Raw genomic sequence first — 15,317 nt, 5'->3', positions numbered from 1 at the left:
CAATTCTCTTTCTATCATCCCTAGTCACTGGAGACGAATTGCATTGGGAAAGTCAGCTGTGAGGGACCTCTCAAGAGTACTGAAGAGCAACAACATCAGGCTGGAGACTAAGGTGTGCCTGATCCAGGCTATAGTCTTTGCAATTACGTGCTATGCATCAGAGAGTTGGACAGTGAATAGGAATTAAGACTGTAGTCTTTCCAATTACTAGTTATGCATCTGAGACCTGGATCGTGAATAAGGATGATGGAAACGAGTTAATGCCTTTGAGCTGTGGTGTTGGAGAAGAGCACCGAACATTCCATGGACAGCCAAGAAAATGAATAGATATGTCTTGGAGAGGGTGCAGCTGGAATGTTCTTTAGAAGCAAGAATGATGAGGCTTTGCCTCACATACTTTGGACATGTTGCTAGGAGGTGCTTTCTTTGGAGAGAGACATGATGCTGGGAAAGGTGGAGGGTCGAAGAAGGTGAGGAAGACCCTCAACTAGATGATTGACATGGTGACTGCTGCAGTGGGCTCTTGTGTGTCAGGAAGTGTGAGGATGGGGCAGGAGAGGACTGGGTTCAGATCTTTTGTTCATAGGGTCATTAGCAGTCGTACTCGACTTGATGGCACCTAACATCAACAACACGGTTTTATAATTGAGCCCTGGTGGCACAGTGGTTAAGTGTTTGACTGCTGAGGTAAACCATTTAAACTTGTCACCCACTCTGCAGGAGAAGGTTGTTGTATTCTGCTTCTGTAGAAGTGACACAGCTCTGGAAGCCGTCCGGCCAGATAGTTCCATGCTGTCGAAGAGAGCTGCTGTGAGTTGGAATTGACTTAGTGACAATGGATTTGGTTTGGTTCTGGTATTGTATAATACCCCAGTTAAGCACAAGGATCATTATCCAGAGAAAAGTAATCTTTTGTTTCTTTGTTTTTTTTGGTTTTTTTGTAGGGAGGCATCTGTTATGAAACTTGGTAAATGTTTACTAGGTGTCTGTTGATATGTAAAAGCTTGAAAACCCTGAATGTCATAATATTATCAAGTACATGCTTGCATTCTGATTATGTGGTATGTGGTAATCTTATTTTCCAGGTTATTAAAGATTAAAAGAGTGCATCTGTATAGTGAAACTAATGGCAGAGAGTCAGCGTATCATTTCACTTTGTGTTGGGAGATCCCTGAAACCATTTCCAGGTTCTCTTTCATCAGAGCACTCAGATAACTCAACAGATAGTCCTACTCACAGCTATGATTTAATCTATTAAAAGAATATAAAGAAAAATCAGGGCAGGAAAAAGACGTAGGGGTGACGTGAGACTCTTCCAGGGTCTTTGCAAAGGTTAGCCGTCAGTCCTGCTGTGTTAACTCTTCAGTGTAAGGGAGTGCGCATCTGACCACTACCAACCTCACAGGGAAGAATCCCCAGCAACAGTATCAGCACGAAGTTGAATCCCATGAAGTCAGACACTTCTCACACACTCCTCATATTTTTCTAGCATCAGTCTTTCCAGGATTTAATAATTCATTGCTGTGACCCCACAGAACTCACAGGATTATGGGACTTATTAGGGAAGTAAGAGATTACAATTGAATCACAAGAACACTCAGAATATTTACCTGAAACAGATATATTTATTCCTCATCTTCACAATCTCAACGATCTGTTTTATTTGTTCTTTCAACTGTGACTTCTTGCTAATTTTGTCATTTTCTTCAAACAACAAAAATTATGTGTGTGACTTCATTTTTAAATGTACAGCTCATCATTGTATTTCAGTTGTATTAAAGTCTAGTTCTTCTTGTCAATATTAAAACCTATAACAATCATTTCAACTCTATTTTGCAAATTATGTAACAATAAAAGTTAGAATTTACCAAAGAAAATGCAATATGCCCTATAACAAGATAGATGATAAGGGAAGACTGGGTATATATTAGTCTCGAAATGTAAATTCTGTGCTCGCTTCGGTAGCATGTATACTAAAATTGGAACAATACAGAGAAGATTAGCATGGCCTCTGTACAAGGATGACACGCAAAATCATGAAGTGTTCTGTATTAAAAAAAAAAAATAGATTCTCCATGTTAAAAAAAAAAAAAAGAACACTGAGAATAGCAGCTTTAGTGATGATAACCTTTTCTCAGACTCACAGGCAAGCCGATTTCTGAATCTCATCCTCCTGGCTTTGGCCTCTCCCTCCTGGAGTACATGTTACAGAGCCCTCCAAGTTCTCTTAGTTATATGCCACCCCCAGTCTACCAGTAGCCCTAGGCCAGAGTGGCTCAGTTCTCACTCCATGGGCCAGCCGACTTAGCTCCTGTGCCAAGTACCCAGAGGCACTTAATTCACCAGCAACTCCTCAGCTCTCTTGCCTCTGGCCCAGGCTCCCACAGCTCAGTCTCACAGCATTCTCTACTCTGCTGCCACCTCTCAGGCTGGCTTTGTCTCTCTGACCACAGCTGTCCCTCTGGTTAGTGAAGTGAGTCCACATCCAAAGGATATGCTGCACTCTCTGGTTCATGGTAGTGAAATCCCCATATGCTGCTTCTGGGCCAGCTTAATTTAAGCCTGGCATCATGGCACAACTGGTCAGTGACCCCCACATTAGCATTTTATATACTTGAATCACCTGGTTCTTGCTAGTCATATGGTGAAAGTTACAAAAACAGTGGCTTGATGTGCAAGAGAGCACATCAGATAAGTCATTGAAGCACACAGTTTTTATTTTTGAATAGTCCATCTATTTTTCGTGTTTATGCTTAACATACTATGTTAACTAGACAACAATGGCAAATTTATAGCACATTTGTAGAGCATTTAATGTGGATGTAATGTCATTTTTTTATTAGCTATCAAATTTTCTTCTGTTCTGCTTCAGTTTAGTTTTTAACGATTTTGATCTTCTCAGGTTCCCATTACTCTTAGGATAAAATTAAAACCCTGCTGCTCCGGCCTCTTTATCACACTCTTTTCCTGCGTCGCCTCAAGGTACTCCAGCCATCCTGGACTTCCTTAGCCTCAAGGATAGAATGGTTTGTTGGGTTTTTTTTTTTCTTTAATGTACCTTAAGAAAGGTGAGAATAAAGTACTGGAGAGATGGCATTTTGGTTTTGTAGTAAGAACAATGGAAAGGTAAAGATGGACCTTCTGTAAGATGACATATTCTGATTCTTGTTTGTTTTAAAACCAGGATGACTTCAAGCATCAAGGATATATGTTCATGGGTGGAAGAGAATGGATGTGGGAGATATGTGTCAAGGCTGTTGTCATGCTCCCTGTGAAACATGAAAAGACCTTGAAAAAATTATATGTAGCCAAGAGAACCTGGTCATGAGTTAGCTATGGGTAATGAGGTAGGGATAGCTGATTATCATAGAGATCATTTATAGGATTGGGTGGGTGATTGTGCCATTCATTGACAGGGAACATTAGAGAAATGTCACTGGAACGCGATGCCATTAGTTTAGTTTAAGGCTCCTTGAGTTAAAGTACCTTTGAGACTTACACTTCACTTTCCATTTGCCTTCTCATTGCTCTTAAGCATCCTGGGATACAAAGTATGTGCTGTGTGTTGTCCTGCTAATCGAGAGGTCAGTGGTTTGAAACTACCAGCTGCTTCGCTGGAGAAAAATGGGCAATCTCCTTGTGCAAAGATTTATACCCTAGAAATTAGACAAGAGGGTCACTGTGATTCCAAATCAACTTGATGGTGGTAGATTGCTTTTTCTCATTGCTCATAAAGATCTCCATGCTTATCTCACAAGACCAACCCTTATCTGTGGGACAGTCCTCTGTCCCATGCTCCCCTTTGTTCCTGGCGTCACCTCCCTGCACCCATCCTCTTTCCTCCCTCTTAGCATGTACCCTGTTCCCTCCTGGGACTCACTTTTCATCTCCCTCTTCCCTGTTAACACTTATCATTATCCAGATCTCACTGGTCATCACTTCTTCAGAGCAGGATGGGTATGTTGACCAGAAGACAGTTATTAAAGTATTGGAAGGAGAAAACACCCTGGGCTGGTTAGTTGAAATAAACTATGTTAAGCTGTGACATTAGTTGTAGGGAACATTGCAGAAGTCAAGGAGAGAGTTGAGAAGTTGAAGACTGCTGGATGTTTTTGAGACCTTAAAGCTAAGTTTTTGCCAGTAACACAATTCAGCCAAGTAAAGGAGAGTCCCGGGTTAAGATGGAACAGCCAGGCCACGCTGCTCTGGTTTTGATGCTTTTCCTTCATGCTGATTATTGTAATAGAACATTCATATGCACATAAACAATTAGGGGCAAAGCTTCATGTGATAGAGACAGCATTATCGTGGAGGGAGGTGAAAGAAGGGTTAGGGGAGGATTACACAGTGCATAAGGGGTGAATTCCCAAGGGGTTGGGCTTTTATTATAAATAAAAGGGATTGGACTAAGCCTGTGAAATGAAGAAAGGGAATCCTTGCCACTGTCCACCTGTCGTCACTCCTGCAGAAGTAGTCGTCGGCAGTGTAAGCAGGTTATTCTGGATTACCTCTTCTGACAGGAGCCGTCACTTGATGAAGGAGCCCTGCTGGAAGCAGTCAAGCACAGTGTTTGCTGGGTTTGCCAGCGGCTGGGAGCTGGCTGATGGGATTTTTTTCTCTCTTATGCCTTGGTCCTCCATGCCACTGTGAGGTCTGTTGTACCCAAAGGAATTAAGAAATACTGAAGGGAGGGAGTCGGTAGAAGCCGTCCTAACATCCTGTTGTTGTGTACTATCAAGTCAGGACCGACTCAGCTGACCCTCCAGCTGGTTTTCAGAGGCAGTTAATAGCCTATGAAGAGATTGCCTGTCTGTCTCCCACAAAGCAGCTGGCGGATTCAATCCATGTGCCTTTGGGTTGACAGCACAATTCCTTACCACTAAGCCACCAGAACTCCCTACTCCTAACCTCTTAGTGATGGTGGTGATGTGTGCCGTTGAATCCAAACTGACCCATAGCTGACCCTCCACTGGGTTTTCAGAAGCAGTTCATCGATGGGAGGATATTGCCCATCATCTCCCACAGAGCTGCTGGTGGATTTGAACTGCTTGCTTTTGAGATTGCAGTACAGCATCTTACCACTAGGCCACCAGAGTTTCCACTCCTCACCTCCTTCTGGTAGGCTTAATAATTCAGATTGCCCTGTTATTGAACTTCTGCTTTGTGCCATCATGTTAACTGGGGGTGAACCAGCTCCACCTCAGGGTAACTACATGGGCAAGGTAATGAAACCTGGCCTGCACGGGCACCATTTTCAAGTGGTCGCCATGCGCGGATCTGCACCGCCATCGTTCTTTTACTTTCGATACTGTGACAACTTGAGCCATGCTTCCCTTACTCGTGCTTACAGGAGCATTTTAAAACTGTCATGTAAAACCTTTTATTGTTAGTTTTGCATCCATGTTTTATCTCTTATTCCATTTGATGTAAGTCTGTAAGGTATAGAATTAAATAATGTTTGGGGAGCTCAATTTGATTTAAGACTTTGATTTGATCTCAAATTTTAAAGATAGATAGACTTTTTGATAGTTGAGGCATTCCAGAAAGAAAGGGATATCCTGAGAAAAGGTTTAGAAAAAGGTAAAGTAAGTCTATTTATAGTAATAGATTATAGTTAATATTTATTGAATACCTCTGTGTGCATCATGACTGATGAAAAAATAAAAGTTAAATTTTTAATTTTTCTGAGTTTATTTCTAGAAAAAAATGTTACTTTCCCTATTGGAAACTCTTACACAGGTAAGCACACTAACAGGGATTTTTGTTTGTTTTAAGGAAAGATCAAATGGATAGCAAAATACAAAATTTTACCTTGGTGGAGAAAGGAGAGAAGATAGATTTTTAAATATAATAAAAGCCCAAGATTAACAGCAATTTTATGAGAAAGATTCTCTTATTATTCCCATTATGCAGATAAGAAAACTGAGGTACAAAGAGTAAGCCAAAAGTCACCTAACATTAAGCGGTGGCGTTAAGATTGGAAGCTACTAGAATGTGATTTCATATTCCAAGTTGTGCTGCTAATGCAAAAGCAGCACCTCTCAGGCTGTTTGAATCCAGCAACGGATCTTCTGTATAATTTACAGCCTCACAAAAACCTGAAAACACAGCTGTGAGTCAATTCTGACTTGAGGGCATTGAAAGAGAGGAGAAAAGTAGTCCCACTTTGCAGGAAAGTACATAAAGAAAATGTTACTAATTTTCGATTTCTCACAATATTTATATCAAAAAGTCTTGTGCATAAAATAAGTGTACTCCTTACTTATTTGATCCTTTTCTTTCAAACAGTTTTTCTGAATATTTTTGTGACATTTATAGGCAAATAAATATCTAAAAGGTGCATGTTGTGAAAAGCTTTTATGTGTTCTGGGTTTTCCTCCAACTTCAAGCAAGCCGTCCATTGTTACGTGAATGGAGGTGACTCTTAGGGACCCTGTGGACACGGAAGACTTGTCTGGTCCTGCACCATCCTGGAGTCTTGTCCTCAAGTCCATTGTTGTCACTCTGTCGGTCTAGCTCATGGAAAGTCTCCCCCTCTTTCACTGACCCACTACTTCTCCAACACAATCTCTCTTCCCAGATTCTGATTTCACATGGTGGATTTAAAGTAGTTTTTAAAGCCGAAAGAACTATTAAGTTACTGAATTATTATTATGAAGGGTAAAACATGCAAGGACAGGACATTCATTTTCAGAACAAACAGCTGACAAAAATGAAAATGCTGTGAATAATTTGAATATCAAATTATAATACTAGTTGTAATTAAGTTTGGAGTTTATTTTTGTTTTTCTTTTTGGTATTGTTTGATTTGGATACAGTTTCAAAACCAGAATTTCTCTTTTGAATTATTTTTTATTAAGATACCATGTCAGTTATATAAAATAGAACAATTTACTTTATATAAAGAAAGGTACTCAGAATTCCATTATGTAAATCTAGCTTTGGGTCTTGTGAATATTTAGTTTACCAGTTAATAAAATATCAAAGGAAAAGGACAATACTTGATCTGAGTAAATGAAACCATAAATAAATCCGGTATTTTTTTAAAAAGAAAGTATCTATCATTGCTTCTCCTAAGTCTGGAGGAGAATGATGGACTAATGCCAGATGTCTCCACTCTTCCTCTCTGTGAAGACTGGACGTGCAGATAAAACCACACATAAAACCTGCGTTGAGTGATACTAGAAGATGGAAAATACCCTGGCCTTCAGATTACCAGTAAATTGAGAAACCAAACTCCAAGGAAGGTACTTCAAGCACAGTAATTCCCATCTCATTTTTCTAAGTATTTGCTTCATTAATTTATGTTAGGTCTCACTGATGTTCAAGGTTAGGGCAAGATAGAGGAACATTTCACAAACACAAAGAATCCTTTTCTCTGGCTCTTGTCCGTGCATTACATCTGCACATACTCCAGTGACCCCTGCTCCTTAGACCAGAAAGGTGAGCAGGCATTACTTCAGGAGGCACCTCTGGTGGCGTAGTCCTGTACCCGGCTAGCTAGTTACGTCTTCAGAGGTTTGAATCCATTAGCTTTTCTGAGGGAGAAAGAGCCTGGTAACCCAATGGAGAATCACCATAAGTCAGAACAAACTCAACAGCAGTGAGTAGGAGTGTTGAGTTGTGCATTGCTTTATAGGCCCTCTCGTGCTTAAAGCACTTGGCTACTAACTCCAGGGTCAGTAGTTCAAACTCATCCAGATGCTTTGAAAGAAAAAAAGAGGCAGTTGGCTTCCCCAAAGACCACAGCCATGGTAACCTGTGAGGCAGTTCTGCTCTGCCCTGCCGGGTCACTGTGGGTGGAATTGATTCTCACAGTGGGAGATCGGGTTTTGTTTTGTTTTGCATTGCTTCAGACCTGGGCCCACACTCAAGGCAAGGCTATAAATGGGGAAAGAAACAGAACTGGGAGCTCACTTACCCTTAGGTGCTTTGCTTTTGCAAGTTTATACTCCACTCTACATTCTGCCTATTTGGTGACTTTTCACAGTCCACGTGTATGAGGAGGGGGCTGTGTGTTGATGTTTTGATCTGGAGTTAATGGCTGTAAATACGGAGAGGGAGGCTATGAGGGAATTACGTCTCCATAGCAGAAACAGAACTCTAATCCGTGTGTATTGTATATTGTTCACCCTGATTTGTATAGTTTCTTCTGGATATTATGGGAGATTTAAATTTACAAAGCTATTAATAACTGTTATTTTATTCTGGTAATTAGTACTGAGTTTTTTTCTCTTAATCAACCTAATATTTCTTACTTCCTCCTTCTACTTCTTGTTCTGAGACCTATAGTAGGAATTATAAGTCAACAGCCTAATGTTCTAGAAACATTTCTTTGTTCTGCTAATTTGTAATTGAAGGTTAAGTTTGAAATAAAATATAGCAATAAAACTCAAAAAAAGCATTCATAGTCGTCATGAATTTCAAAGGAGCTTATTCTAGGTAGAAGCTGTAAGATTTTAAAATCTTAATAAAATAATTTTGTTCTTTGTTTCTTTTTTAAGATAGCTTTGTGTAGATAAAGATCATGAAGACATTGCATCCTTATATAATCCCCTTAATTGAGTCATACATGCATTGACATCATTATCAAAATAGTTGTGAGATAGATATCTATATACATAGATATAGATAGAAATATATAGATAATGTTATTTTTGTATATATGTGTTTATATGCATTGATGACACTAATGTCATTTATGCATTGTTTTCTTTTCCTCTCAGTGAAATACTTACATTTATTAAGGACCCCAAACCCAATGTCTTGAGGATGGTAATCCACCTTTAATTGTTTACTGTGTTTACTTCCTACCTTTTCCATTTCAGATGGTCTGCTGGTGATTGGTGTTCACTCGGCTAAGTTTCCAAATGAGAAAGTCCTGGAGAGCATTAAGAGTGCTGTTCTTCGGTACGATATCACGCACCCGGTGGTGAATGACGCAGATGCCAGCCTTTGGCAAGAACTGGAAGTTTCCTGCTGGCCAACTCTGGTCATCCTGGGACCCCGTGGAAATATGTTGTTTTCTTTGATGGGAGAGGGACACAAAGAGAATTTATTTTTGTACACTTCAATAGCACTACAGTATTACAAAGATCGGGGGCAGATTAAAGACACAAGAATTGGCTTAAAACTCTACAAAGATTCTTTGTCACCTTCACCATTGCTGTTTCCTGGCAAAGTAATAGTAGACCATGCTACTGAAAGATTAGTCATAGCAGACTCTGGACATCATAGAATTTTGGTTGTCTCGAAGAATGGACAGATTCAACACAGCATTGGAGGTAAAGTGTGTGTGTATACTGTACATGATGTGTAATGTATTGCAGAGGGAAAAACTATCTCTAGTTAAAGCAGAAATGTTTGCATTTATAAATATTGAACTCTAGAAGGTTAGTGTTCTTTGCCTTTTAACTTTATCTGAAGCTCTGGTGGCCTAGTGGATAAAGAGTGCACTGCAGTCCACAAGGCAGGCATTTAAATCCACCAGCTGTTCCACAGGGGAAAGGTTAGAAGTCTCGTGCCGTGCGATTTACAGCTTCTAACATCTGCTGGCTGAGAGGTCAACAGTGAGTCAGTTCTGACTCAATGGCAATGAGTTGTTTTGTTGGGGTTGGTTTTTGGGGTTTTCTTATTTAACTTGATCGTGAAATTATTTTGTCATGTAATAGATAGTATCGAAGCTTATTTCTTCTTTTTCTCACATAAGACAAAAGTCTTCAAGTTTCATTAAGGTGAAAAAGGAAAAAACCTCTTAAGTGAGAGCTTTAATGTGTATTCACACCTCGCTCTCGTTTTTAGATTGTGTTTTGTTTTTTCACAAACCTTTCATTATCATGTCTTATGAAAGTACTAGCTGGGTATTTCTGTGTTCCTGGCATTTTAAACAGGAGTACATATGGTTGACCCTTGAATAGTACAAGGATTAGGTTTTCTTACTACTCGTGAAGTTGAAAATCCATGTCTGATTTCCAGTTAGACGCTCAGCAGCATGGGTCAGAAGTGGTTGCGTCCACTCAGATGTGAATTGCTTTCGTCTGTTTTATTGGGGTGTCCCCTTAAAATGTATGACACTGATTATCTCCTTGTGAGCAGTACATTATGCACGAGAGACCAACAACTTAACTCGGACACATGAAGCTCTGAGTGCGCATGTTCACACCACTTGCATTCTCTGCATTCACAACGGGGGAAGTACAATCCATGTGGAATGGGCTCACACAGTTTAAACCTAGGTTCAAAGGCCAGTTGTATTTGACTTTTTTTTTTTTAATTATTCTTAATTTCAATGAACATTTACAGAGATTGTGGATTTCCATTCATTCATTGTTGCACTTTTCTCCCTTTCCACCCCACCCCCACCCCCACTTTGCTCTTCTTTGGAAGCAAAAGAAAAAACTCCTTCATTGGTATACAATCCCCCTGCACCCTCACCCCGAGTATACTCCACTCATTCCAAACTCTTATGATAACCATAATGCCCTAAAATAGATTATTTTTAAACTGTTCTCTCCCTTTTCGGCTTCAGTATACATAATTTATCCTTTTTTTTCTCACACATAACCTTATCAAAGTAGAACATTTCAAAGCCTGCTGTATCCCCAGAACTTGATATAAACTATCACTTTAGATGTAAAATAAAAACGTGCCCATCATTTTCCTTTCCTTCCATCTCTGTCAGGCACCCTGTTGGCACAAGCATAGTATTTGGTGCCACTAACTGAAAGGTTGATAGTTTGAATCCACCGCCCTTTCTGGTGGTGGGTAGGCAGTCTCTTCCCGTGAAGAAACCTCATGGAATATTTCCATGAATCAGAGTCAACGCCACTGCTGTGGGCTTTTGCCCCTAACGTGAAAGGGACCCTTGTGGCACAGGAGTTAAAACTTAACTCTGGAAGGTAGATGAATCGAATCCATGAGCCACTCCACTGAATAAAGACATGTGGCAGTCTCTCCAAAAATGTGCAGCTTTAGAAACCCTATAGATAGTCTACTCTGCTCTACGGGGTGGTTGGCAGTCACAGTCTGCTTTTATAGTCAGAGATTTTTTGGGGTCTGCCCATAAGGATGTCACCATATTTTGGATCTTGTCCCGTTCAGTGAAGCAGAGTAAATACCATGCAAGCATAGATCATTTTGTTCCCTATCTCTCTGCTCTCAAATCTAAAGAACAGCCTTGTTTACATCTGTATAATTAATAGACTCTTTTAAGTAAACGCTTATTAATCCTAACCATCTAGGCTGAACTGTCACCTACTTATTTGTCAAAGAGAAGAGCAATTTGGTTTTTGTAGTAATGCCTTAGTAACACATGCTGTGTTAGCATTTAGAGTAGAAATATCAGAATTCCTAATAGAGAGAAGAGTTAGTTACACTTATAAGCCCTCATTCTGGTCTTAGTACACCAAGGTACTGTTTCTCTAACTCTTCAATTTTTTATCTCTCTTCTTCATAACAAAACTTGACTTTCTTGTTGCTATCAAGTGTGTATTTATGTGTGTGTGATTGTTAAAGTATGTGTGTTTTTTCTGTCATTTGTTTTAGGTACTTGATATTTTTATTTATGACAGGCAGTTAAGAGAATTGTTGCTCAAAAATGTCTGTTGTAAAAGCTTGCGTTTAGATTAAAAGGGATTTAATAGATTGTTGAAGTTTGAAAAATGATATAGAATATTCTTATTAATCAGATAAAAAAACAGCAGCAAGCCTTTTCCCCCAAAGCATCTTTCTAATACTTTTATCTTATGTTGAAATAATAACTCTTCTTTAGTTTTTTGGGTTTCTTTTAAATTAATTTCTTGGTCAAGATATACTTGGGGAATACTGATTTAATGTGATTTCACAGATTTTTTTTTTAGGGTGTCATAAGACTTCTCAAGTCTTTTACTATGTTAATGTCTCATAAATACCCAAGAGGGAATTACAGTACCCAGTAATTCCCAGTTTGCAGTGACCTTTCAATTCTTCCCCCCCCCAAACAATTCTCACCAGTAACAACAGTGGTAATAATAGTAGCAACAGTCATAATGATCATCGTAAGCACATGTATAGTACCTGATATGTGCTTGGTACAGTTCTAAGCACTCTGCGTGCTCTGAGGTAAGTACTACTGTTTTCTAATTTTACAGAAGAGGAAATTGAAAATAATCCCCATCTAAGAAGTAGCAGCACCAAGAAATAGGGCTCTAGGATTCAGAGTTCTAGCATAGTTAAACCCTCAGCTGCTAACTGAAAAGGTGACTGAACACACCGAGGAGTTCTGCAAGAGAAAGGCTGCGCTTTTGTCAGAATGACAGCCTAGAAAATCCGGCAGCTATCTGAAATCGTTTGTGGCCTATGAGTGTTTTTCTGAAGAACAAGTTCATCATTTTCATTGTATTGTTTTAAAGAATCTTTGTCTTCCAAAATTGTCACAAATCTATCTTCTGGAAGCTGAAAGAGGAAAATTCTGTTTACCTCTTTCTGGTCTAGATAATAGGTAATCAAAATGCTTTAAAAATTTATTTCCTTTTATGTACTATATGTAGGTTCACTTGTAATTATTATGCAGTTAAGTCCTATCATTAGGAGAAAGTCATATTTGAGAAAAACAGCTAGTATTTTTAAAAGAGGTATCTTTTTTTATATTAAATACCTAGCATTACGTAAAAATCTTAGTTTCTTGTTTTTTTTTTTTTTCTTGTGATTTCCTTTTGAGTGGAACAAATTTTGCTTTCTGTTATTTAGGACCTAACCCTGGAAGGAAAGATGGAACATTCTCAGAGTCAACTTTTAATTCGCCACAGGGTATAGCCATAATGAATACTACGATCTATGTGGCAGATACTGAAAATCACCTCATAAGAAAGGTAATTTTCCACTTGAAATGAACTTATACTGCTTCTAATCAGAAAAACTGATACTTAAATATTGGAAGTTACAGGTAGGAATGGATATCCCAGAGCATCTTTATTCTACTTTTCTCATGGTCTTCTTTTTGTTTTATTCATAAATACCTTGCTTTCCTGTATGTCAAGTCTAGTTCCTTTTTTTTAGCAAGAAGAGATAGTTTATTAAGATTAAAGTAAAAAAGATGAGAATAATAATTATTATAAACCCAATCATGAGTATGCTATATAATGATTAATAACTTTGATGCTGATATGCATGGTGCGTTGCACTGACCAAAATGTAAGTGCTTCGAACCCTGCCGGTTCTCTGAAGGAGAAAGATAGGCAGTCTCCTCCCATTAAGATTGGCAGCTTTTGAAATAAAATGGAGGATCACTATGCGCCAGAATCAACAAAAGTGGGGATTTTATATATTGATAATAGTAAGAGAGCACATTTGTACTCCCTCAGAGTCCCACTGTAGTAGTAACTGTCAAGCCCAAGTACAATGAGTCCCCATTTCCCACCCACTGAGATCTGCATAACCCTTCCTTTACTTTCTGACTTTATGAATTTCGCTTCGTCTTGTTTTCGATGAATTTGAAGAGGATAGGTGTTAATTCTTTGGGCATTGATAGAATTCTTAAGAAAGGCCATCTGGGCTTTTGACTTTGCTTTCGTAGAATGTTTTTGATCACTGCCTTAGTCACTTCTTGTTAGAGATCTATTCAGATTTTCTATGTGTGTCAGCGTTAGTAGTTTGTACCTTTCTAGCAATTTGTCCATTCCATCTCAGTTACCTACTTTTTCAGCATGTAGTATTCTCTTAAGTCCTCTGATTTCTCTGTGATCAATAGCATTATCTCCCTTATGTCTAATTTTCATCTATCTTTTCTTGGTGTGTCCAACTAATGGTTTATTAGTTGTGTTTGTCTTTTCAAAGAACCAACTTGCACTTTCATAAATTCTCTTTTGATTTGTTTCTAACCTCTTATTTCCTTTATCTCCACTCTGATCTTTATTCTTTCCTTCTTTCCACTTGCTTTGGGTTTCATTTACTATGCATTTTATAGTTCTGAAAGGGAAAAGTCTAGACTGTTGATTTAAGATTTTTCTTTTTTTAATGTTGTTGTGTACCGTCGAGCATGTGTTGTATGTAATGGTGATTGAGTGTATGCCGTGTGTAATTGAGAAAGATGGGCAGTCTCTGTGATTTACAGCCTCTGAAAACCTGCTGAAGCCTCAGCTCTGGCTTGGTTCTGACTTAATAGCAGTAAGAGAATTGTTAGGTGTAATATATATTATAATTACTTTATTAATGGGTTGATTCTTTTATTATATAATACCCATCTTTTGGTTACTGTTTGTATGGAGTATTTTTTCATCCTTTTACTTTCAAGCTGTCTTTATCTTTTGGATCTAAAGAAAAGCCTCTTGTAGATAGCACATAGAGGGGTCATGCTTTCATGGTTCTTTTAGTTCTTTGTACATGGTTTCCTTTAAGTATTTGAGCATATTATTAAGTTGATTAAAGTTTTGTTTAGTAAGTTTCGTGGTTGAGATTTCTCAGACGATTTCTGTTTTCTCCCTCTGCTCCCTCATGAATGCGCATACTTCTTATTTCTTTAAATGCCTTAATTATTTTTCTTTTGAAAGCCAGGATTGTGAATATTACAGTAGCGTCCTTAATGTCGCTGCATGTTATATCTCTTGTTGGTTTTTTAAATGCCAAGTGTAATTGAAATGTGTGTGCATTTTTTTGAAGCATACATTTTTCTAGATTGTATTTTCACATCTCATAAAAAGTTTCCTAGTTCACATTAATCAGCACTAGTGCTAGTGGAGGCGGGTAGGGAAGTGGGCAGGCAGGATGATAAGAGAGACTGAGTGGTTGTGAGCTTACATACAAGAAATCACCTGAGAGTTGATGAGTCACTTAAAAAACCAAAAATAACCCACACGTTCTAAGTACATGTATTAATGAAGGAGATCTTCACATATATAAGGAAACAAGCAAAAGTAGCATGCGTTCCATAAAATACTGATTAATTTCTCTATAGATTGACCTCGAAGCTGAAGCCGTGAGCACTGTGGCTGGTGTTGGAGTCCAAGGAACTGATAAAGAAGGTGGAGCCAAAGGCCAGCAGCAGCCCATTAGCTCCCCGTGGGACTTAGTTTTAGGAACATCAAGTAGGTAAACTTTATTATCAAATAAGTAAACAAGTAAATTTCACTTCATAAAAATAGTATTTAAAAATGTATTCTTGGGACATTATACCAGGGGATTGGGGATTTGTTAGTTTTGTCAAAATAAATACAGCTCTAATATATGTGTCTTCTTGACATTGAGCCTCAGTCCATACTGAAGGCTGCAGTCCTTGACCCTCCGCAGCAAGCGCATGAGGTCCTCCTCAGTTTCAGCAAGCAGGGTTGTGTCATCTGTATAAC

The 15,317-nt window shown here is 38.7% G+C and overlaps 1 protein-coding gene across 1 annotated transcript in view; it reads left to right on the top strand.

Annotated features, from left to right (window-relative positions):
• NHLRC2 (NHL repeat containing 2) overlaps positions 1 to 15,317 on the top strand; it is a 54,533-nt gene that overhangs the window by 12,897 nt on the left and 26,319 nt on the right. Inside the window, 3 exon segments of the mRNA XM_006903636.1 lie at positions 8,829 to 9,284; positions 12,727 to 12,848; positions 14,930 to 15,059. Of these exon segments, the coding sequence (XP_006903698.1) occupies positions 8,829 to 9,284; positions 12,727 to 12,848; positions 14,930 to 15,059 (708 nt within the window).

Source organism: Elephantulus edwardii, unplaced genomic scaffold (genome assembly GCF_000299155.1).
Source record: "Elephantulus edwardii isolate Elephantulus edwardi_28Jun2011 unplaced genomic scaffold, EleEdw1.0 scaffold00006, whole genome shotgun sequence".
In the NCBI taxonomy this organism is placed as follows: domain Eukaryota; kingdom Metazoa; phylum Chordata; class Mammalia; order Macroscelidea; family Macroscelididae; genus Elephantulus; species Elephantulus edwardii.
The sequence above is the reverse complement of the archived record's forward strand: the minus strand, read 5'-3'. Positions and strand labels throughout refer to the sequence as shown.